General features: G+C 43.5%; 1 protein-coding gene across 1 annotated transcript; it reads left to right on the top strand.

Moving 5' to 3' along the window:
- Positions 1-2343: 2343 nt before the first annotated feature.
- Positions 2344-21283, top strand: LOC115370479 (protein NLRC3-like). Its single transcript, XM_030067507.1, has 11 exons — positions 2344-2368; positions 2577-2744; positions 2916-2994; positions 3162-3390; positions 6710-8483; positions 8586-8759; positions 8914-9042; positions 9251-9286; positions 9383-9429; positions 15552-16073; positions 21264-21283. The coding sequence occupies exons 2-11, from the start codon at positions 2677-2679 to the stop codon at positions 21281-21283; spliced, it is 3078 nt and encodes a 1025-aa protein (XP_029923367.1). The 5' UTR covers positions 2344-2368; positions 2577-2676.
- Positions 21284-24456: the final 3173 nt, after the last annotated feature.

Raw genomic sequence — 24456 nt, 5'->3', positions numbered from 1 at the left:
TATCTGAGTCCTCATTCCTATGCAGAGCCGTTTGATATTCAGCCTCGTTTTGCACAAATCAGTTTGTTACCCATTTAACTTCAGTGGCGAACTCGCTGTGTTTCCTGCCACGTCTGCATTTCAGGTCCATCACAGAAAGGAGAGAGGAGGGAGAGGGAACCTGTTGTGTGGTCGTCGTTGTCGTTGTCGTTGTTTTCTGCTTATGTCAGTTTTTCAGAGCAGGAGAAGGAGGCTGAACATTTTGCAAATGAAAAGTTAAAACAGATGACATCTCTGTTCAGCAAAGATGAGAAGAAGCTCAATAGGCCAAACCAAAAGTTCAGTCCATGTTCCCTGGCAGACAAAGGAATGGTAACTCCACACAGTGCCGGCTCTACCTATGTTGGCGCTCTAGACAAAATTACTCCCTTGCGCCCTTCCTGACCAGCTCATTTGCATACTAACAGTGATTGGCTGTTTACTGAGAGCTGGGGGGCAGGGGGTGAACACAGAGCACGGAGGGACAGAGGTGAGATGAAACCAATCATCTCATTTGTGCCTTTCCCAGCGAATTTTTCCAATTATTGTGGTAAATTATGTCTACATTGATTTTGTGGGTAATCTATTAAAATCTTCTTTGTCAACTTCTAAAATTTTGATTTGAGGGGGCAGGACATTTGTTTGAGGGGGCGTTGCCCCTGCGTAGAACCGGCCTCGGTGGTGAGGCTGTTTTCTCAACCCGCAGATGAAAACAGTTTTTCTACTTTCACTTTCAACCTCAACAGGGTGAAGAAGGACGACTCGACATTTTGTCTTTTCAGCCGCTTGAGGAAAAAAAAACTCGACGAGCGGTAAGGCCGATTAATTATTCGATTTGATTTGTGTGTGTTGGTGTATGCATATAAATATTAATGTGTCTGCGTGTGTGTGTGTGTTTGTATGCATGTCTGTGTGTGGTTGTGTGTGTAGGCTATGTATAAATTTGAATGTAGACACTCAAACACACACATGCTTGATTAATACCATCAAGACACCAAGACCTTGAGGAACACCACTGAAAAGTTCAGGATTTGATCTGATGTCAAAAACTATTGACATTTTGAGAGTTCTATAAGAACTGCATTTTTCAGTGCCTGGATGTTGAGCATTGTGTTGTGTAAATGTGTCAGAAATTTTGTCTCTGTCTCTTCAACTGCTTTAGAAAAAAACTCTTTCACTTCCCCTCAGCCAGAACCAAACGGACTGTTGACGAGCAGTAAGGTCGATTATTTATTCAATTTCATTGTTTTTTTTTTCTCTTTTCAGCTGCTTTGTGCACACGCACGTACACACACACAAACACACACACACACACACACACACACACACACACACACACACACACACACACACACTGAGTGTGGCAGCAGAAGCAGAAGCAGAAGCTCTGTGTTCCCTCTCCAGGTGAAGCTGAAAGTCTCTTGGATTTGATGTGGATGTGACTCAGCAGGTAAAGAGCCGACCAGGGATCATTAGAGATGTTTGATGAACAGGCTCCTACATTGTGTTTTAGAGCTGGAGGACTGGAGAGCAGACTGGGACCAGCACATGTGGAAAGGCTTTCAAAACGGGTTTTCTGTCTTTCAGCATCTAAATATTCATGTCATGATATTTAATGTTGATTGAGGACAAAATCATCTTTGTCTGAAATATTTTACCTGTGTGTCTTACTGCTGACCAAAGTCTGTGCCAGGTGAGCTGTAATCTCAACACCTCATCAATGAGGTGTTGAGATCCACCAAGCTGTCGATCCACCAAGAAAGCAAAACACTGTCACTGAGTATTGTACCTGTTATATAATATTTTACACTACTATCACCGAATATCTCAATACGGAAACTTTGAAACCTGGAACCTGGGGAAATTAGCAAATGAGGTCATTTCAGGTCATTACCTGAAAATGAACAAAACACTGAGTGAAAGAAGCAATGATTTGTAACTATTATAATTACACATTTAAAATTAAATGACAAGAAATTTACTGCAAAAATACCATCAGAAAATATAAATTAAATGCAGTGGAATGAGAGCTTTGTAAATGTGAGCTGCTGGCGGTCCATGTGTGAAGTGTCCCAGAGGATTCAAAGTCCTCTCTAGGTGAAGCTGCTCAGTGGGTTTGATGTAAAGGGCGGCTGCTCTGAGTGTTACATCCACTCTGTATATGTGACATGGTGCTGACAGGAAGACAGCACACATCCTGTCATGGAAAGCTTGTTGTCATGAATCAGCCGCTGTGTTTGTGTCAAGGTGTCGGCTCGGCTATGGATGTGTGTGAGGAGAGAGAGGAGGGGCTCCCTGCCTCTGAAAGCACTCTGTCTGGGGAACCTGACAGCCAGACCAAAGCTAAGAGGTGAGATGAGGATCTCTGACTGTCCATCTCAGAGCTCAGCAGGCAAATCAGCACAGCAGCTTTATTCACAGGAAAAGCTCTGTGTGTGTTCACATTCGATTTTACAACGCTGTTTCTGAAAAGAAGTCACTCATTATTATCTTAGTATGTTAGTGTGACTAAGAAAGTAAAGCAGATCCCTTCACTGTGTTCATAATGTTTCTATCAGGATCCAGCAGGAGAGACCAGACCCCCCTGAACCTGAACGTGGACCTGGACTTGAACCTGGACCTGAACCAGAAGGTGGAACTGAGCCCAGCTGTGTGTCCATGAGGAGTGATCAGTCTATTGATAAATTTATTGACTTAAAAGATGGCCACCCCTCTGTGGATGATGGGTAATTATTTCAAACTGGTGATAAATCAGATGTTTTTCTGTCATCAGATTAATGAGATCCAGAATTGGTTCGACCCTTCAGACTCTGTTGACTGAGTTTCCTCTTTCAAAACATCACATCCAATAATCATGTGTGTGTGTGTGTGTGTGTGTGTGTGTGTGTCCTCCACAGAGTCCAGCAGCAGAGCTCAGAGGTTCCCAGTGGTCAGTCTGCCCAGCAGCATCAAACAGACCTGGCCTCCATATTTATGGTGTGTAAATGTACAACAACATAACAACTGAACAACAAACATTCTGCTCAGAATCGTCTCTGTTCTGCTCTCTGTACATCTTTCAGCCTCTTTAACTTGGATATGATTTTGTGTTTTGAGTCCAAATTTTAATTTGGAAGTCTAATTCTGTTATTTTTCTGTTGCAGCTGCTGGAGGAGAATATCAACACCTTTGTGAAGAAGGAGCTGAAAAACCTGCAGAGGTCTCTGAGTCCAGATTACCCAGAATGCTTAGAGAGGCAGAGAGAGGATGAGGAGGTGCTGGACAGTGAGGAGGAAGAGCAGAGGAGGAGCAGCAGAAAGGCTTTTCTGCAGGTCACACTGCACCTCCTGAGGAGGATGAAGCAGGAGGAGCTGGCTGAGCGTCTGTGGAGCAGTAAGTAAATAAATAAAAAAATAAATAAATTTCAAATTTAAACAAACAAAAAAAAAATCTTAGTTTTACTCTTTGGAGTCTGGCTTCTTTTTTTTCTTCTTTGACTGTGCTCTCAACGCCCAGCTCTCATAAACTCTGAAAAATGTTTCAATTCACATTAGTCATTTCTAACAGACGAGTCAAACTCTTGCTCATCACTGAGAAATTTCAATTAACAGCCGAGTCAAAGAACCAATCAGATCAAACCAGTTGTGATGCATCAGGCTGTTGCTTGATGACAGATTATTTCAGCTTCTGACACTTTTTACGCACAGGAGTTTTTCTCCCGGCCAGCAGGGAGCTTGCTTTTTTCTGTCTTGTCCCACTGACTTCCCCGGGACAGTGGCAGCGCTCCGGCTGAGGCAGTGCTGTGTTGTGAACTTTATTCTCCCCAAATCCTGATCAGGACATGCAGCTCTTCGTTTTTTGCTGCAGTCTGTTGTTTGGCGGCTGATAAGTATGGTAGCTGGCTAAGGAATCACCAGGTGAGTGTCTCTGTGGTGTGTCTCAGTTGATGGAATCACTTCTCCTTGCACTGCCAGCTTGAACCTGTTTGTCAACTTACCTGTCTGAATAACTATGCTCCTAGATTTCTTGGGCTTAAACTTCATTCTGGCCCATGTTGCTATGCGGTCCAGAACTATTAGTACCAATCTTGTCTCATCCATGTAACCACTTATTGGGGGTTGTCAAATGCCAGATTCCATTACTGGTCCATGGGCTTCTTTCCCAGCAGCTGTTATGAGGAGGTACATTCCCATGACAAAGAGAATGGGAGAGATTGTGCATCCAGTTACAATTCCCTTTTCCAGGCTTTGCCACCGAGTTGTAAAATGGGCTGTTTTGAACCGCAGCTGGATACCTGCAAGATAGCTGGTGATGATTCCCTTGATGTGCTGAGGGACATGGTAATGGTCTACTGCTGCATAGATGAAGGAGTGAGGGATTGCTCCACAGGCATTGGCCAAGTCCAACCAGACAATGGTCAAGTCGTTTTTTGCTTACGTTGGCCTGCTAGATCATCTGACTGAGAACTCCGGTGTGTTCCAGGCATCCAGAAAAGCCTGGGATCCCGCCTTTCTGGATAGAGGTGTCAACATATCTGTTCTCTGTCATGTATGAGGTTATCCCTTTAGCAAGTACAGAAAATAAGATTTTGCCTTCTATGCTTATAAACGTTATTGTTCGGAATGGGTTGATGGTTGAGGAGTTATCTTCCTTTGGCACGAAACAGCCTTCCGCCTTCTTCCAGCATAATGGAATGGTGCCCTTTTTCCAGGTTCTCAGAAACAGCAAGCATAGGCTCCGAAGGAGCTTCGGGCATTTCTTATATACTTTGTAGGGTATACCGCTGGGTCCGTTCACCACGTCTAAGATTTCCTTCCAGGTTGGTTCTCTGATGTTGAGCCCCTTTGCTGGTTTTTCAATGCCGTCGATGTGGTTAGCGCCCAAGGCCTGTTTTTTGTAGGAGTCATTGTGGGTCCACCTCCATCTCTTCTCTGGAGCTAGTCAGCATTCTGGATTCTGCTTCACCCAGTAGTTTCCTGGTGAATCTGAAAGGGTCTTTGGTGAACTGTGCTCTTTTGTTCTCCCTCTCCTTCCTCTTTTTCCAAATGCTTTCAGAGACGACAAATGCAGAGACGTTTCCTGAGTTGTCTTGTTAGGTCCTTGATACCTTCCCTTTCTTTGACAGTGGCTCTTTTGGACTGTTTAAAGTCATGAAATTTCTTCCATCAAATGGTGGATTTTTCTTTCTCTTCTGCTTGGGTGGTGCTCAGTTTTGGTATTGGCCTTCTTGTCCTCTGTTCCAAAGCACTGTATGGCGAGGTTGTATGTTATTGTATGTTACCTCTAGCACATTGTCAAGGTCTTTATCTAGTTGGTTCCATTCCTTGGTTTCAGTCATCTTGGGCCATTTGATTCGTTCCCTTGCAGGGTGGGTTTGATTTTCTGTAGAGGTATTGGGTGCATCACACCTGAGGTCTTGGGGTGACACTGGTACTGAAAGATCTCCAGTGCTGTGGGGCACTCCCTGCCTGGAGTTTTCCTGCGTCCCACCAGGTGCTACCGCTGCGCGCTGCACCCGTGTCCCCCCTGTTCCACACATGGTCCTGGCTTGGTGTGTTTTCCACTTCCAATACCTCTCCAGTTAATGTTGTTTGGGTGAGCCATCTCGTAATTCATTCGTGCCCACCAACCCCACCGCCACCCACCCACACACACACACACACACACACACACACACACCTCGGGAGACTCTGGGGGAATTGCTCATTGTTATCTATCAATACCACTGGTCAATAGGCAGGAATAACAGACAGTGCAGTGCACCTCAATAGCTTATAGGCACAAAGAGGCATAATTATCAAGGTCACAGTGCCCCCTTGTGGCGACACGTTATATAAATTCCACTCCAACTTAGCGATGTATTTCCATCACCAAACATTTTACACTGTCTTAATATAGGAAATAATACACAGTAGACTAGTAGAATAAAACACAGAATAACCCATAGGAGTATTAATCACTCGGTAGCAACTGACTTGTAAAGTTTACACCGTACCACCGACAGCATGCCGCCATGGTGTGCTCTTGAGGATTTTATGTGCGTCACAGTCACACACCATCTGCACGAAACTGTCTAGCTACATCCCCAGAAACATCATTAACATGGGGGAAAATACAATAAAGAAGTATCACGCATGAGGAGTGTGGAAATATTATCTACTGCTGTCTTTATGAAATTATATTAGCAACACAGGCCTACATGTAATATTCAACATCTCAAACAACAGCATACAGATTATCACAGACCTCAGTAAATAAACACCAGATTACTCACTTAATCATCAGGGACAGCAAAGGGAAAATATAATGCACCAAATCTCACTCAACATAAATGTTTTACTCTACTGGAAAAGTTTGTCCACACACAACTGTGTTGACAATTAGGGAATGTTAACTAAGCTGGGAGGGTCTTGTGTTCTGCATAATGTAATTGGTCCATAATAATGATGGAGTGCTCCCCGGCCAATAGAGGGTTAAACTTCTAATTATGTATTAAATTAAGGAAAACATGACCTCCATTATACTCTGAGCACTCTTTTGTATTGCAGCGGCTGATTTGTGTTGTCGTAAAATAGCCGTCAGGTCTCGGCACACCTCACTAAGTTACTTACAGTTGAAACAGACCAATAGATACATTTACCAGGAAATATTCACATTTCTCATATTTTATATAACATTGATTTGTTGATGTTTTTGTTGTTTGTTCATTCAGATGCTGTTGCTGCAGCGTGCCAACGTGAACTCAAATCTAACCTGAAGAAAAAGTTTGAGTGTGTGTTTGAGGGGATTGCTAAAGCAGGAAACCCAACACCTCTGAATCAGATCTACACGGAGCTGTACATCACAGAGGGAGGGAGTGGAGAGCTCAATGAGGAACATGAGGTCAGATGGATTGAAGCAGCATCCAGGAAACCAGACACACCAGAAACATCAGTCAGATGTGAAGACATCTTTAAACCTTTACCTGGAAGATATCGACCAATCAGAAGAGTGATGACAAAGGGAGTGGCTGGCATTGGGAAAACAGTCTTAACACAGAAGTTCACTCTGGACTGGACTGAACACAAAGCCAACCAGCATGTCCACTTCACATTTCCATTCACTTTCAGAGAGCTGAATCTGCTGAAAGGGAAAAAGTTCAGCTTGGTGGAACTTCTCCATCACCTCTTTACTGAGACCAAAGAAGCAGGAATCAGCAGGTTTGAGCAGTTTCAGGTTGTGTTGATCTTTGATGGTCTGGATGAGTGTCGACTTCCTCTGGACTTCAACAACAACCAGATCCTGACTGATGTTACAGAGTCCACTTCAGTGGATGTTCTGCTGACAAACCTAATCAAGGGGAACCTGCTTCCCTCCGCTCGCCTCTGGATAACCACACGACCCGCAGCGGCCAATCAGATCCCTCCTGAGTGTGTTGACATGGTGACAGAGGTGAGAGGCTTCACTGACCCACAGAAGGAGGAGTACTTCAGGAAGAGATTCAGAGATGAGGAGCAGGCCAGGAGAATCATCTCCCACATCAAGATGTCCCGAAGCCTCCACATCATGTGCCACATCCCAGTCTTCTGCTGGATCACTGCTACAGTTCTGGAGGATGTGTTGAAAACCAGTAAGGGAGGAGACCTGCCAAAGACCCTGACTGAGATGTACATCCACTTCCTGGTGGTTCAGTCCAAAGTGCAGAACGTCAAGTATCATGGGAGAGCTGAGACAGATCCACACTGGACGCCAGAGACCCGGAAAATGATCCTGTCTCTGGGAAAACTGGCTTTTGAGCAGCTGGAGAAAGGCAACCTGATCTTCTATGAAGCAGACCTGGCAGAGTGTGGCATTGATATCAGAGCAGCCTCAGTGTACTCAGGAGTGTTCACACAGATCTTTAAAGAGGAGCGTGGGCTGTACCAGGACAAGGTTTTCTGCTTCGTCCATCTGAGCCTTCAGGAGTTTCTGGCTGCTGTTCATTTCTTTCTGACATTCAACAACTCTGGAGTCAATCTACTGTCAGCAGAACAATCAACCTCTCAACTAACACACCTTCTCCAGAGCGCTGTGGACAAGGCCTTACAGAGTCCAAATGGACACCTGGACTTGTTACTGCGCTTCCTCCTGGGTCTTTCGCTGCAGACAAATCAGACTCCCCTACAAGGCCTGATGACACAGACAGGAAGCAGCTCACAGACCAATCAGGAAACAGTCGAGTTCATCAAGAAGAAGATCAAGGAAAATGAGTCTCCAGAGAGAAGCATCAACCTGTTCCACTGTCTGAATGAGCTGAATGACCATTCTCTAGTGGAGGAGATCCAACATAACCTGAGATCAGGACGCCTTTCCACAGACAAACTCTCCCCTGATCAGTGGTCAGCTCTGGTCTTCATCTTACTGTCATCAGAAGAAGATCTTGAGGTTTTTGACCTGAAGAAATACTCTACTTCAGAGGAGGCTCTTCTGAGGTTGCTGCCAGTGGTCAAAGCTTCCAAGAAATCTGTGTAGGTTCAGAGATATCTGGGTATATTAAACACATAACATGATGTTTTATAAAGGAGAAACACAATTTAAATTTATTGTTTTCATCTATAATTCCTCCTCAGGCTGAGTGGCTGTAATCTGTCAGAGAGAAGCTGTGCAGCTCTGGCCTCAGTTCTCAGCTCCCAGTCCTCTAGTCTGAGAGAGCTGGACCTGAGTAACAATGATCTGCAGGATTCAGGGGTGAAGCTGCTCTCTGCTGGACTGGAGAGTCCACACTGCAGACTGGAGGTTCTCAGGTCAGGATTCCTCAACCTGCTCAATGCATGACCAGTTCAGTCCTGATTTCCATGCAGCTTCATGTCACTGATCAGATTCCTAGCCTGTGTAGGTTTTTGTGAAAACACAAAGCAGATGATGTGTTGGACTGATTGTGTTTGTGATGGTGTGCAGGCTGTCAGGCTGTCTGCTCACACAGGAAGGCTGTGCTTCTCTGGCCTCAGCACTGAGCTCCAACCCCTCCCATCTGAGAGAGCTGGACCTGAGCTACAATCATCCAGGAGACTCAGGAGTGAAGCTGCTGTCTGCTGGACTGGAGGATCCAACCTGGAGACTGGAGGCTCTCAGGTATGGAGAGACACACACAATGTCTTATAGAGGCCTGAGGAAAATTGTTTCATGTTTAATGGTGGATATGAGTGGCATGGTATCTAATAATAATAATAATAATAATAATAATAATAATAATAATAATACATTTAATTTAGTGGCACCTTTCATGACACTCAAGATCACCTTACAAAAGCAAAAACACATTAAAAAAAGAGTAAAATATCATTATATACATTAATACGTTAAGGTAAACACAAACAAAAAAAAAAATAAACAAACCATTATAGTCTGACTCTGTTTCTTCCTCCAGCGTGGACCATGGTGGAGAGCAGTGGTTGAAACCAGGTCTGAAAAAGTGTAAGTGTGGATTTAATTTAATTTAATTAATGGTAATAGTGGTAAAAGTAATCTGCAACAGTGATAAATTTAATGTTAAATTTAATTTTCATCCAGCTGAAATGATTTGATCCAATAAATTGGACAGGATGAAGCAGCATCAAACAAATCTGATCCTGCAGCCAGAAGAATACCATGCAGCAGACCACACATGAATACCAGCAGCAGATCATAAATAAATGTGAGGACAGTTAAATGGGACCTGACAACATGAATGACACAGTACAACTGTGAGTCGTGTCAGGAGACACTAACTGAGGGTTTTAGCTGAGAAACCCAGAGCAGAAAGTGAGTAGCGTGGCTGTAAACCAGCAGATGAATCCCAGTGAGTTCCAGCAGAAACACAACACACAGGGCAGCACATTCAAGAACAAAGCTGGAAAAGACGGGAGACAAGATGAAAGACAGAATGGCACTAGCAGGGCCAGCACAGAAAGGGGCTCCTGGGTTAGTGCTGACACATGGGATTATCAATAAGCCTATTTTTGAAATGGGAACTAAATGACTTGTGTGTGTTCAGGTGTGTGACGTGTGTTGGAACAGAGTTCCTCTCCTGTGAAGCTCGGACTGACTAAAGGCTCTTTTCCTCAGTGGGATGATGCAGTCCCCTGCAGTGACTCCTCTAGTGCTGCCATGGGACTCTGACCCCCTGCTAACAAAGGCTCTGAGAGGGGAGGAACCACACCATTGACAACTCTGTCAGTCACACACACATCTGCATACCTGAGCAGGTTTTCCCAGTTCAGGAACTTATATTTCCTTCAAACTTGGCGCTGGTAGAAGTTATGCGGCCTCTTATCAAGAGTCTGAAGTGTTTGTTTCTACAATAACTGTAGTGGCTTCAGTGCTGAGAATCAGCATGTGAGCAGCTTGTTAAAGCACAGCTAATGTGAGAGAGGATCACTGACCACAGCAACATCTTGCTTGAGCTGACATGTAGGTCCTCGTGTCCCTGAAATTCAACAAACTCAATTTGACTCGTTGACAGGTTTTATTTTACCCGAGCCTTGAAAGAGAGATCGCAGTTGATTGTAACGCTGAGATACTTATATTCTGTCCCCATCTCCACTCTGGAGACCCTGGAGAGGAAGGTCAGGAGGTCAGGAGGACTCAAGGTCCGTAGCTGTCTCCGGAGGTGGTTGGGGTTGCCCAGAAGCATCAGCAACATTGCTCTCTGTGGGAACAACACAAAGCTCCAGTTACCCCTGAAGTCTCTAGAAGAGGAGTTTAAGGTGACACGGACCAGAGAGGTGCTGATGTACAGGGACTCAAATAACCCAAAGGTGGCCCTAGCAGGAGTGGTGGTGAAGACTGGAAGGAAGTGGAGTGTCCAGGCTGCTGTGCTAGATGCAGATGCATGATTGTGCCATAAAGATCTGGTGGGAGTGGTGGCCCATGGCAGAGCGGGCCTGGGGATGTTACCAACACCACCTCGGCACAAGGAGTGCAAGGGCAAGGAGAAGCGGAGGCAGGTACAGGAGGAGGTCAGAACTGCAGTGGAGGAAGGATGGACAATCAGAGCGGCTGGTCTTAGGCAACAGGGGGCCTGGACCAGGTGGAAAGAGGCCATGGACCGTAAAGTCACCTGGACAGACCTTTGGCAGACTGAACCACATCGCATCACCTTCCTGATTCAGGCAGTGTATGACATCCTACCTAGCCCAGCGAACCTATTCATCTGGGGAAAAGTGGAGACCCCAAATTGCAATCTGTGTTCAATGTCAATGTCAATGTCAATGTCAGCTTTATTTGTATAGCACATTTAAAACAGCCAGTGGCCTACCAAAGTGCTTTACAGTAAAGAAGCAGAAACAATAAAAGCAATAGCAAGCAATAAAAACAACAAAAAAAGACATGTAACATATAAAAGACATAAAAACATCAACATATAAGTATGATAAATAAAAGCCCCATAAAGTCATTATACTCTGCCAAAAGCTAAAGTCAACAAGTGCGTCTTCAGTTGGGCTTTAAAAGTGGAGAGACTATTCGCAGTACGCACACTGAGGGGTAGTGCATTCCACAAAGTGGGAGCTGCAACCGCAAACACTCGATCCCCTCTGGATTTTAAAAAGGATCAAGGCACGTCTAAGACCACTTGGTTAGCAGACCTAAGGGCTCTGGAGGGTTGGTGCAAATTAACAAGGTCAGACAGGTACTCCGGGGCCAGCCCATTCAGAGATTTAAAAACAAATAAAAGAATCTTAAAATCGATCCTGTACCTAACTGGAAGCCAGTGTAGAGAAGAGAGCACCGGGGTTATGTGCTCACGCTTCTTATTGCCAGTTAGGAGGCGAGCTGCCGCATTCTGAACAAGCTGCAGGCGGTTGAACTCAGACTGGTCAATGCCAAAATATAGTGAATTGCAGTAATCTAAGCGAGATGTAATAAAAGAATGGATTACTATTTCAAAATCTCTCTGGTTGAGATATTGTTTAATCTTAGCTAAAAGCCTTAATTGAAAGAAGCTGGACTTGACCACAGCACTGACCTGCTTTTCCAGTTTGAAAGCACCATCAATAATAATACCAAGATTCCTAGCATGGGATTTTATGTACAGTGCTAGTGGGCCAAGGGAGCTGGCAAGGACCTGAACCAGGTCAGGGCGGCCAAACAGGACAGCCTCTGTTTTGTTTCCGTTTAATTTTAAATAGTTTAGGTCCATCCATGTAGAGTTAAAGACACAAAGACAGCGAACGGGAGCGGAGTTTGTGATTGAGGCAACAGGTAGTGAGAGGGAAAATAAAACAGGTTGAAGGGTGTGTGACAAATTTCGGTTATCTGTACATCTAATCCATATGATAATACAAGATCCAAAATGTGGCCCTTGTCATGTGTCAGCTCTGAAACAGACTGTGTGAGATTAAAAGAGTCAAAGAGATTGAGGAAGTCTCTGACCAGAGGTCTAGTCTCACAGTAGACATGCACATTAAATTCGCCAACAATTAAAAAGTGATCATAATTAAGGGTGACACCCGACACAAAGTCTGCAAAATCCCGAATAAAGTCTTTGTTAAATTTCCGGGAGCGGAGTTTGTGGTTGAGGCAACAGGTAGTGAGAGGGAAAATAAAACAGGTTGAAGGGTGTGTGACAAATTTCGGTTATCTGTACATCTAATCCATATGATAATACAAGAGCCAAAATGTGGCCCTTGTCATGTGTCAGCTCTGAAACAGACTGTGTGAGATTAAGGGCCCACTCACATTGGCAAGTTTGAGCCCGTATCGTGCTAAAGCCAAAATCCCCCCCTCCCCAGTCCCCGGCTGGCCTGCACTCACATTACCTAAAGCCCAAACGCGCCCAAGCACGATTGCCCCCGGTGTGCACGTCATCACGTTGAAATACGACAACAACAGGCATGGCCCGACGTCATTATAAATAAATGTAGTTCAAATACATCATGTCTTCCTTTTAACTAAAAAACGTTTTTGGTCCCTTTAATCAGACATGGGATGTTTATTTACCTTGACAGTTTCGGAGGTAACTTCCTCCTTCTTCAGAAAGGTCCAACTGACAGCCGGAGCGGCACCTGGCAGATCCGGCAGACCGGGTGACCGGGTGGCCGCACACCGCGCGGTGCCGCGGCCAGTGCCGGCCGGTGCCGACGCGGTGCCGGCCAGCACCAGGTCTGCCGGATCTCCGCACACAGACTGCTGTACTTTCATTATAAACCGACTTTTGTTTATACGCGGTTGCAGCAGCACAACGGACAATGACACAGACAACATGGTTGATTATTGATTGCGCAACGCGGCCATTCGCCGGTAATCGCGCTGCGCACATTAAACAGTTTTGCAGAGGCAGGAGGAAAGTTGCATGATTTACATCCGCGCACTGCGTGCGTGACCGTGCATGTGCTCATGTACGCGCCCGTACCGTGCAGAAGCACACCCCTTCCAACCGTGCCAGAGCGGGGGAAGTGTACTGTATTCAAGCACGATACGGAGCGATCACACTGGTCAAAGAATCCGGATTTTAAGGGCAATCGTGCTTGGGCGCGGATCAAACTTGCCAGTGTGAGTGGCCTATAAAAGAGTCAAAGAGATTGAGGAAGTCTCTGACCAGAGGTCTAGTCTCACAGTAGACATGCACCTTAAATTCGCCAACAATTAAAAAGTGATCATAATTAAGGGTGACACCCGACACAAAGTCTGCAAAATCCCGAATAAAGTCTTTGTTAAATTTCGGTGGATGATAGACCACCGCACAGAGAACAGTCACAGAGAAGTTTACCTCGAAGAGTTGGAGCTTGAAGGTGCAGCGATTAACAGCTGGAGACTGCCGGCAGTGAAAGGTGGATTTGAATATGGATGCCAATCCTCCACCTTTGCCGGTGATGCGAGGGGAGCTGAAGAAGCTACATCCCAGGGGAAGGAACACCGAAAAAGGAGCAAGTTCACCTTCCCGGAGCCAGGTTTCCGTTAAAAACATAAAATCCAATTTGCGTGAGGTAAAGAAATCATTGAGTAAGAAAGTTTTGTTGGTGACAGATCTCACATTCCACAAAGCCAGCTGAAGATTAATAGTGTCAGATGAGGACGGAGCACACTTCAGTGAACGGAGATTCCGAAAGTTCACACCGTGTATCCTGGTAGGAACACGCCAGCTGGAAGGAGGAAGCAACAGCTGATCGGGGTCCAACGAACAGCTGACGCTGTCAAAGCCGCCAATGTCTGGGAACACCGGTCGGATCCATCAGTCTCTCGCCCTCATCCGAACGTCCAAAAAATGCACATCTCTGCAGCGATCAGACACACGGATCGACCTCAGGTGAGCCTTGAGCCAGACCTCCCCATTTCCCACGTCTTCTCCGGCGTTTCTGGGGGACAAGGTGGAGGGGAGGGCGCCTAAGAAACGCCGGGATTTCCTTGAGGCATGGAGAAGAGCTCATCAACTTGTCAAATGTAAGCCGATCAAAGTGATCTCCAATCTCAAGCATCAAGCAGAGTTTGACGGTCATAAATGACGAGAGATGAAACCTCTTGACATATCAGGTAAATCACAAAACATACAGCAAACACAGAGCTGACCACTCTGGCGCCATCTTAGTAGAAGTCAAGAGGAACAAGAGGAAGAGCAGCAAGAGGAACCTCGGAGCACATACTGAGCTCCTGCCCAAACGAGCTCGGCGAGGGCTGCTATACCTGGCCCCACAACCAGGTGCTGAAACCTATTGCAAAAGCCATCAGCAAAGGGATCAGCAGCTGCAGCCAAGTGCACAACGCCACCTGCGCAGTCACTTTCGTCAAGGCAGGGGAGCAGCCACAGGTAGGACACAAGAGGCCGGCAGCAGGGATCCTGGCAACTGCTCAGGACTGGCAGCTTTCTGTAGATCTGAAGAAGAAGCTGAGAATCCCACAGCATATTGTCAGTACCACCCTGAGGCCAAACATCCTTCTGGTCTCTGAGAGCATGAAGAACATCATCCTCACCCTAACCCTAACCCTGTTCCAACTTCTGTTTGACTCCTGAACACAAAGCAGCAAACATTCAGCTGTTTAGATGCTGCAGCTGCACAAAGACACAAAGACAATCTGTATTCCTTCAATATTTACATATTTCTCCAAACTGAGGTCCAGACTCTAAACAGTGAACACACAAAACAGTGAAGCGCTGCAACAACCAGTGTTTCCCTCTTTAACAGCTTCTTCTCCACCAAATTTAACAAACCTGGCAACCAATCACAGATCTTTGCTGTAATGTTGAACCAATGAGTGAAGAGCTTTAATTTAAGGTAATAAAGATTATACATGATGCATTTTGTGAATGTAGTTGGGAATTTCCCAGTTTGGGATCAATAAAGTAAATCTATGTATCTATCTAGTTTCCAACAAGTGAGAAATAATCTGAATAGAGAAATATTCACAGTGTAAATGTAGTTTAGATTGTGTATAAATGGCTCTTCCAGATGTAAAGTGGATTTCCACAGCAGTTTGTGATGTCCATTCATTCAGATCCTGCTGTGAACGAAGAGGATGGCTGACAAAATGTGTCATCATCAAAGAGTTAACAAATCAATAATCAAACTGTTAATAAATCAGCAGATAATAACCACAGCAGGTCTGTGTCTTCTCTCCATCAGATTCCTGTGAACTCAAACTGGACACAAACACAGCAAACAGAGGCCTCGTCCTGTCTGAGGACATCAGGAAGGTGACAGAGGTGAGAGAGGAGCAGCCATATCCTGATCACCCAGAGAGGTTTGACCACTGGAAACAGATCCTGTGTAGTGATGGTCTGACTGGTCGCTGCTACTGGGAGGTCGAGAGGGAAGGATGGGTTTATATAGGAGTGACTTACAGAGGAATCAGCAGGAGAGGAGACAGTGAAGGCTGTGGGCTTGGAGGAAACGAAAACTCCTGGAGTCTGATCTGCCATGGCTCTGGTGGTATCTCTGCCTGGCACAACAACAGAGAGACATACATCCCTGCCCGCCCCTCCTCTAAGAGAGTGGCAGTGTATCTGGACTGGCCTGCTGGCTCTCTGTCCTTCTACAGCGTCTCCTCTGACACACTGATCCACCTCCACACCTTCAACAGCACCTTCACTCAGCCTCTGTACCCGGGGCTTGGGTTTGCGTCATATGACTCCTCAGTGTCTCTGTGTCAGATCTGAGGAGTGAGAGTCTCACACACACACACACACACACACACACACACACAGAGAGTACAAAAAAAAAAAAAATGAATGGATAATGAATGTTATTTTATTTTATAAATTAAAATGAAATCTTATTAACTGTCCTTTTCAAGTCAAGTTCAGTTAGTTTGTAAAAAACGTCCAACAAGTAACAAGCAAGAATTACAACAAACCACATAGAAATATACATACACACATTAAAACAAGACCAATTTTGATGAGAGTTATTGATCACTTTGTTGCTTTGCAAGACAGAAAATTGAAAGTTTCTCTGTAAGTGAGTCATGTATCCTGTCATCTGTATGGTCTGAAATCTCTGTACTACAACCATGTCTAATGTGAATTTGTTTTTAATAGACTAGATCTCTTTTCCGAGCGGTCTTACGTTTGTGGGTTGTATGCATCATACTCAAGTTCTGAGTATATGGTGATTTTTACAAGTTATATATTTAAATCTTTAGATTACACAAATTATTTTTGGTTTGCTAAAATAAAGCAGAAAATTAGCAGGGTGTTTTATGGATAGCTGACCAGGTCATGAAATCTCCAGCAGTGAGTTTCATAAAGAAAAGAATGGAAAATGCTTTCTTTTCTAAATTTACTGCTCCTGTGTGGAGAGGAAAAATTCCAGACAAAAATTCTAAGCAAAAAATTTACCTCCAGTGCCACTGCTCTTTATCCTGGATTTGATGCAGCTAAAATAAAATGTTTGTGATGAACTGAATCAGATGATTGTGAGTCTGTTTATTTTTCTGTCATGCTAAAGTAGTTGTAAAGTAGCAGTAGTAAAGCAGGTTTTTGTGAGACAAAGTGACAGATGACAAATTATCTGTTTATGATTGATGACCAGAGTGGATTAATAAGTCACTGTTGAGCTAAAATAATTTTATTCAAGACATGTAACTAATGTCATAAAGTAGACTACAAAAAGGCCTACTGTACAGTATGCAGCCTATGGAACAATCCTTGTCTCATGGTATCATGGAATGGTTGCCGCCCAGTCTTGTGACACCATAACACTTAGAACAGGATGGGATGGGGTCACTGCTCAGTGCCAAGAAATCCCCTAGAAGGTGAAGAGTGTTACCTGTGATGATCTAATGGTGAAAAATCCCCAAAGGATGCACATCAGGGGTGAGTCTTGGAGCAGTGGGCTGCATGGGAGGAGTCAAGCAGCAGATATAAGGCAATGCTCTGTGACTCAAACCTCAGAGTTTGTGTTCATGAACCACTGCTTTCGCAGTAAATCTAAGACTTGCGCCTGACTCTGCCTATCTATAAGTTTTATTAAACTGTGGAAGGTGTTTTTGTAAATAAGTTAGTGTTGTGGAAGACCTGAGGGTCAACTGGCCCATTTGAAGTGTTTCTTTACATTGCATAGCCGTGTACCTTGTAGTAATGATAACTGTGCTTGTATGTCTAACTCTGTGTAAGTTCATGAGAGTGGCAGAAATGACTGGAGTCAGATTCCTTGTATGTGCATACGTACTTGGCGAATAAAGCTGATTCTGCTAGCCTGCTCCGGGGCAGGTTAGCTTTCAGGATAGGATTGAATCCTACATAAAGCACCACCACCCGGCCAATCAGCTGTTTGCCAAAACATGGCCTGCCCAATCATTGAGGATCCCATTGAACTTTGAATTTTCCTGGACCAGTCAAATCCGTTCGCTTTTGCCGACGACTCTCTTTATGAGAGAAAGGATGTAGGGGGGAGTGGGGTAAGTAGTGCCAATTTTACTTAAAGTGCCTTTAAAGCGAAGTGATTACAGTAATGCCTCCAACTAAAATTTGCACATATAGTTTAGGATGTTGTGCATCCCTGGGAACAATCACTTTGGATCTTATATAAACTGTTTGAGAAATATAGCTTTCGAAAAAAAAAAATGGTTTTGTGGCACAACTTGCCCCCGGTGCGGGGTAAATTGTGTCATTAGAGAGAATACACTGGGGTAAATTGTGCCATTGATAATTGAAGTAAAACAGATCATTTTAATCTCACAAATGATAATGCTATATAAAAGCAAAAGAAATTCAATACAAAATTATTTATTTAACATTTATTTATTATTATAACAAGATCACAGGCCACTTTTCTATAACAAAGCCTAGAGCCACATGAACACATACCCAGAACAAAATAAAAATTCCAAAATGAGCACCTGAAAATCATCTTCATCTGAATCTGAATAGTTTTAGTGATCAAAGGTAAGAAGACAATGTACAATAACAATAAAATACAATAAAGCAATATATAGTATATAATCACAAGTTGTGCCACTGGCACAACTTACCCCAGGCCCTTTGGCACAAATTACCCCAAGCCCACCATTTTGAAAAAAAAATGCATCCCCCAGCTGTTTTGAGCTGACATCATGCTAACTGTATAGACTCATGGTGTAGCTTACTAAAGTACTAAAACCTGTGTGAACTGTTTTCAAAGTTTTCTATAATTGTTCAAACACAGCAATCAAAAAACCTTGATCATAGAATTTTTACTTTGGAGGGCAATTTTTTTTTTTTTTTTTTTTTTTTTTTTAACTTAAATGTGCTTACCTCTAAAGCCATGTGTCTCCCTTCTTTGCAGGATGAGTGAAATGGATGCCTCTTCAAAAATATGTGGTCATATGACCAACTTCTTCTATGGTTTTCTAGATAACAGGGGTGGCACCACTTGCCCCTTGGCACAAATTACCCCACTCTTCCCTAATACTAATATGAAGCAACACTTCAGCCTGGCTAAAAGCTGCCTGATATACAGAGCTGACATTCTGTATGAGAGGAAAACAGAAATGAGAGATCATTAAAGGAAATTTGATAATTAAAAGTATTTTTAGAGGCGTTTAACAACTCAGGTCTCCCATGTGAAAGGTGTGCTTTGTGGTATGACCTGCCTCCTGCATGACTTTGTCACTGGTTATAAGAACACACATCACTTTATGCCCCCCGCCTAACAGAGGAAGGAAGAAAAAATATCAAAAGAAAAACTAAGTAAAAGAAATAATGACAGAGTGTTCAGTGGGACGTCAGGCAGAGCAGAGCCAGAGCTGCTCGGCTCTGTGGCTGAAGTGATGGGCGAGGAGCTGAAAGGTGTTTGCTGCAGTTTCAGTGGCCGAGGCTGCAGCTGGTGCCCAGACACACGCTGGGCTCAGGCCAGTGAGGCTCAGCGATGCTCGACTTACTGTCTGTCAGAGGCTGTAGAGGCTCAGTTCCACAGTTTTAGAGTCCAGATCCTGCTGTCATCTGAAATTAAACAACCTCATCAACTGATGTCCAACATGTCATGCTAGGTTGTCACCAAGCATATTAAACTTCCCTCCAAAGTTCAGCTAAATTTTGTCCAGGGTAAAAACTTTCATGTCTGTTTCCAGCGGGGTCCCTTGACCTCTGACCTCCAGATGTGTGAATGAAAATTTGTTCTCTGGGTAGCCACGGCTCTCCCCTTTGCAGACATGCCCACCTTCTGCTAATCCCATGCAGTTTGGGCCACAAACCCTGCAGTCCACGTGTTCTTGTGGCCTGTTGTAAAATGGTGTGTTTGTGACCTCTAGGAGAATCATATCCTCAACAAACTTTACAGACACAAACTAGAGAGCGAGGCCGTTCGGAGGAGCTCTGCTTCTCCAGCTGGACTGACAATAAGGGCCAGTTTCTGACACATTGACACAACACTCAACATCCAATCACTGAGAAAATGAAATTCCTACAGAAATCTCCAAATGTCAGAAGTTTTTGACACCAAATCAAAGCCTGAATTTTTCTGTGGTGTTCCTCAAGGTCTTGGTGTCCTAGTGTGGGGTTTTGGAGGGATTTTGACCATTTTTTATTAATTCTCCAGTGGTCCCTGGACCCTTATACGTTCTTAACCCTCCTGTTATGTTCAAATTTACTAACATCTTTTATGTTCCCGGTCAATTTGACCCCAGCAGTTTAAACCTCCACAAAATTATTAGAATTAAAATTGTTACCAAAGTTTATGTGTCAGGTACTTTATATTTCTTTGTTGATGACCTAAATAGCCCTTTAAATAAAACATAAACCCCCACCCCGACCTATACATTCAGTATTCCTGTTACGCGACCATGGAAAAATATGCAAATCACCATAAAATCTCACTGATTGACCTAAAATTGGAAAGAAATATCTTTTCGGTGTTTTAATGGCTTTATATTATTTCTAAGTACAGATATTTGTTATTTATAACCGATGCGTACAAAGTGTGTACAGGACATTGAAAACATCATCATGTGAATTTCATGTTTACCCAGTAGTACCCATTACATTAGGAAAAGTCATTAAATATGAAGCAAAAAAAAAAAAAAATGACAATCATTTATTTAGACACGATAAACATTGAATGGGGTCAAATTGATCCCAAACATAATAGGAGGGTTAATAAATAAATAAGCTCCTAACCAAAACACAATGTTTACTACAGATTTATGACTAGAATAAAGTGACACACAGAGCTGAGCTGCATCTCAAATTGATCTTCAGGTTCCAGCTTTCAGATGATGTTTATCACTTCTATTTGGCTTCTACTGTTCAGCTTTTATTTCCCCTGAAGACCCCCTGTCTACACTCTAAAGCCTAAAGAAAGGGCCAGAGTGGTAAGGAGTTAGTCAGGCTTCTTATTTGATAATTTTCTGTTCTGCGTCTCAAAATCTAGTTTTGAAGAGCAGTGTGAGACCTTTTTTTAGGTGACTGTTTTCTATTGGAGACTCTTTGAAGTGCTTTTGTGTTGTTGCTCAGTGAGGCGGTTCACCGTGTCTAGTTGATGTCAGTTGATGTCAGTTGACAGTTGACAGTGGCAATGTGGAGCAGCAGAGTGCAAGCAATCACGGAGCCGACATGGAGCCATAGAGTCGCAGTCATTTTGCAGTATAATTGCTTATATTATTTATGCATGCTAACACTGGGTCTGCGTTTCCACAACAGTGTACAGCCATGGGTTTCCCCAACTAAACAGGAGATCTCTCTCTTCTGAAGTTTTCTAAAGATTGCAGAAAGGTAACATCAGAACATCAGCATGTGGAATAGACTCAGCTGTGGGTGCTAACCTTGAAACAAATGTGCGTGTGTGTGTGTGTGTGTGTGTGTGTGTGTGTGTGTGTGTGTGTGGGTGTATGTGTGTGTGCGTGTGTCTCTCACCCCTCAGATCTGACACAGGAACACTGAGGAGTCATATAACCAAACCCCAAACCCCGGGTACAGAGGCTGAGTGAAGGTGCTGTTGAATTTATTTTTTGGTTGCATTTTCCTAAATTATGTCAGCTTAGTTTTTTGTTTTTGTTTTTTTTCCCAAGTTGAAGATAAGTCTGTTGCATAGGTCTGTTGCATGTGTCATAAGACATCTTTTTCCCCATGCAATCTTGTGCAAATAAAATAAATGAATAATAATAAAAAAATAAGTACAGCTGAAAAGTGAAGTGAGGCCACACCTGGTGGTAAGGTAAATTTAATACTCAGCATCTTTCAAATGCCAGCATTTATATAACCGTCATATAAAATCCCACTGTCTGATGTTAGTGATGATCTGGTCTCATCTACAGTCAAAGTCATATACAGTAATGCTTTGTTAGGTTAGCTCACATGTAGTGCAGAGTCACGCTGCAAATCTTCCATCTTGCATCAGTTCTATAGTTTTAGTACAAAATGATGCAACTTCCTCACTAACTGTTGCACGTGGGTCATGTGCACACAACTTCCTCATGACATGGCTCGTTCCCAGGCAGTATTTTGCAGCCTTTTATATTTTAAAAGATGACAGAATTGAACCCCGGAATTTCTCCTTGGAAACTCCAGTGACAGAAATCAGAGTTCTCATTTTATCACCAAGCAAGAGACACTTTATAAGAATTAGTAATTAAGAAACCACTGACTGTGACGCTGAATTATAACTTAGACTTCAGTGTAGACACATTGCCAAAACAAAAAGTTCTGTATGTGGTTTGTTGTAACTGACTTGTTTGTTGTTGGCAGAAACTTTTTACAAACTGACTGAACTTGATTAGAAAATGACAGTTAAGAGTTCATTTGCACAGAAAAAACAAAATACAGTAACATGAAATAAAATTTATCAACAGGGAAAAAATCCTCACTGATGTAGAGATTTATCCATTCATTTAATATTTATTTTGTGTGTATGTGTGTGTGTGTGTGTGTGTGTGTGTGTGACTCTCACCCCTCAGATCTGACAGAGAGACACTGAGGAGTCGTATGATGCAAACCCAAGCCCCGGGTACAGAGGCTGAGTGAAGGTGCTGTTGAAGGTGTGGAGGTGGATCAGTGTGTCAGAGGAGACGCTGTAGAAGGACAGAGAGCCAGCAGGCCAGTCCAGATACACTGCCACTCTGTTAGAGGAGGAGGGGAAAGGGATGACTGTCTCTATTTTTTTGTGCCAGGCTGAGGAAACACCAGAGCAGCTCAGACTCCAGGAGTTTTCGTTTCCTCCAAGCAAACAGCCTTCACTGTCTCCTCTCCTGCTGATTCCTCTGTACGTCACTCCTATACAAACCCATCCTTTCCTCTCGACCTCCCAGTAGCAGCGACCAGTCAGACCATCACTACACAGGATCTGTTTCCAGTGGTCAAACCTCTCTGGGTGATCAGGATATGGCTGCTCCTCTCTCACCCATGTCACCTTCCTGTTGTCCTCAGACAAGACGAGGTTTCTGTGAACTGTGTTTGTGTCCAGTTTGAGTTCACAGGAATCTGATGGAGAGAACAAGACACAACAGACCTGCTGTGGTTATTATCTGCTGATTTATTAACAGTTTGATTATTGATATGTTAACTCTTTGATGATGACACATTGTGTCAGCCGTCCTCTTCATTCACAGCAGGATCTGAATGAATGGACCAACTCAGACCCATAGGGGGGCTGTGCCCGCCCTGAACGAAAAGCGGCGAAAAGCTTTTTTTTTTTTTACTACTGTCTCTTTAAGTTAAATCTTTTTTCTCTCTCTCTTTAAGTTAAATCTCCATTGCATTAAATCTCTGTGATGACTCCTGGGCTATTCTGCATCTTATTGGCTTACCTGATATTACTTTAACCAAATGCTGCAAATCCTATGTTGTTGATAGCTACAGGTGAATCTATTGATTGGCGTGACGTGACTGAAATACATGAGATCTGACGTTAACTAGTCCTTGTCAGCCAGCCATCTTGAGCTTATCATGTTTTCTAGACATTGTGATTCCCCAAAATTGAATAAATACCACACATAGCAACACAAAACTGCTTTGCTAGCTCAATCATGTTTTAACTAGAATATCCGCTGGAATTTTTTTTTTCATGGACTGATAGTTATACTTCTGCCGACTTCTCAGTCATTTTAAATCTAACAGGTACCATGACAACAACTCACCGACACAGCTGATTTTTATTGACAACAAACTTATATTAAGTTATATTTAAATATAGGCTACTGCTTTCCAGTGTCTGCGCCAGAACAAGCATCTGTCTTTTCATAAACTCACCGGCAGATGCTTTATTTCAGCTGGGGGTGTGTCACTCCAATTTAACGCCAGCTCCAATTAATGTGGCTAAGCAGCAAAAGTAACAAGTAAGCAGTAACATTAAGGCTGAGCAGTTATATCATTTCAACCCCACCTTTTGGGGGCTTTTGCTAATCACCTTTTTAGGCTGGTATCAATTTACCTCTGAAATAAAGATGACAGTTTTCACAGATGTGTTGATTTATTCAATGTTCATTACAATGTACAGATGCAAACAAATTGACAAATTAATTAAATCAATGGCCTAGACAGCTTATAAAGAATAAACAAATTAATAACAATTAATAGGCTAATTAATAACTCATAACATTAATGCATTAATAACAAGAACAAAGTTATAGCCGCACATCTCCGTGGGAAATCTTACAGGTACTGTCCATGGTGCTGAATCAGCCTCAGCGGGTAATGTCCATGGTGCTGAATCTGCTGAGGCAGGTACTGTCCGTGGTACATTTGACAGCCCAAGACATTGACCGGCCATACTGGCTTCATTTCCTGACCTCTCCAGCTGATCCAGCTCTCCACTTGTCACTCTTGCGTATCTCGACTTTCTCTGTTCTGTCTTGTCTTCCTCGTTCAGCCATTCATCCAAACTTAGGTCACCAAATAAATCAAAATTGACAACAAAAAGGTCCAATATGCTGGCTAACAAAGTTGACAGCGGCTTTTGATGCGGGTTTCAGTGAAACGTTTCGTTGTTGCCATGGAAACCACACAGACTCGGGCAATAAGATATAGGCGGAGTAATATTTTCAGTAATGAGGTATTTTTCATTTGAGCATGGCTAGCCATGCTGTGATGCTCATTTGAGCACATTCTACACGTTTGAC

This window comes from Myripristis murdjan, chromosome 13 (genome assembly GCF_902150065.1).
Source record: "Myripristis murdjan chromosome 13, fMyrMur1.1, whole genome shotgun sequence".
NCBI classification, from domain to species: Eukaryota; Metazoa; Chordata; class Actinopteri; order Holocentriformes; family Holocentridae; genus Myripristis; species Myripristis murdjan.
Note: the sequence above shows the minus strand (reverse complement) of the source record. Positions and strands in the feature narration are given on the sequence as shown.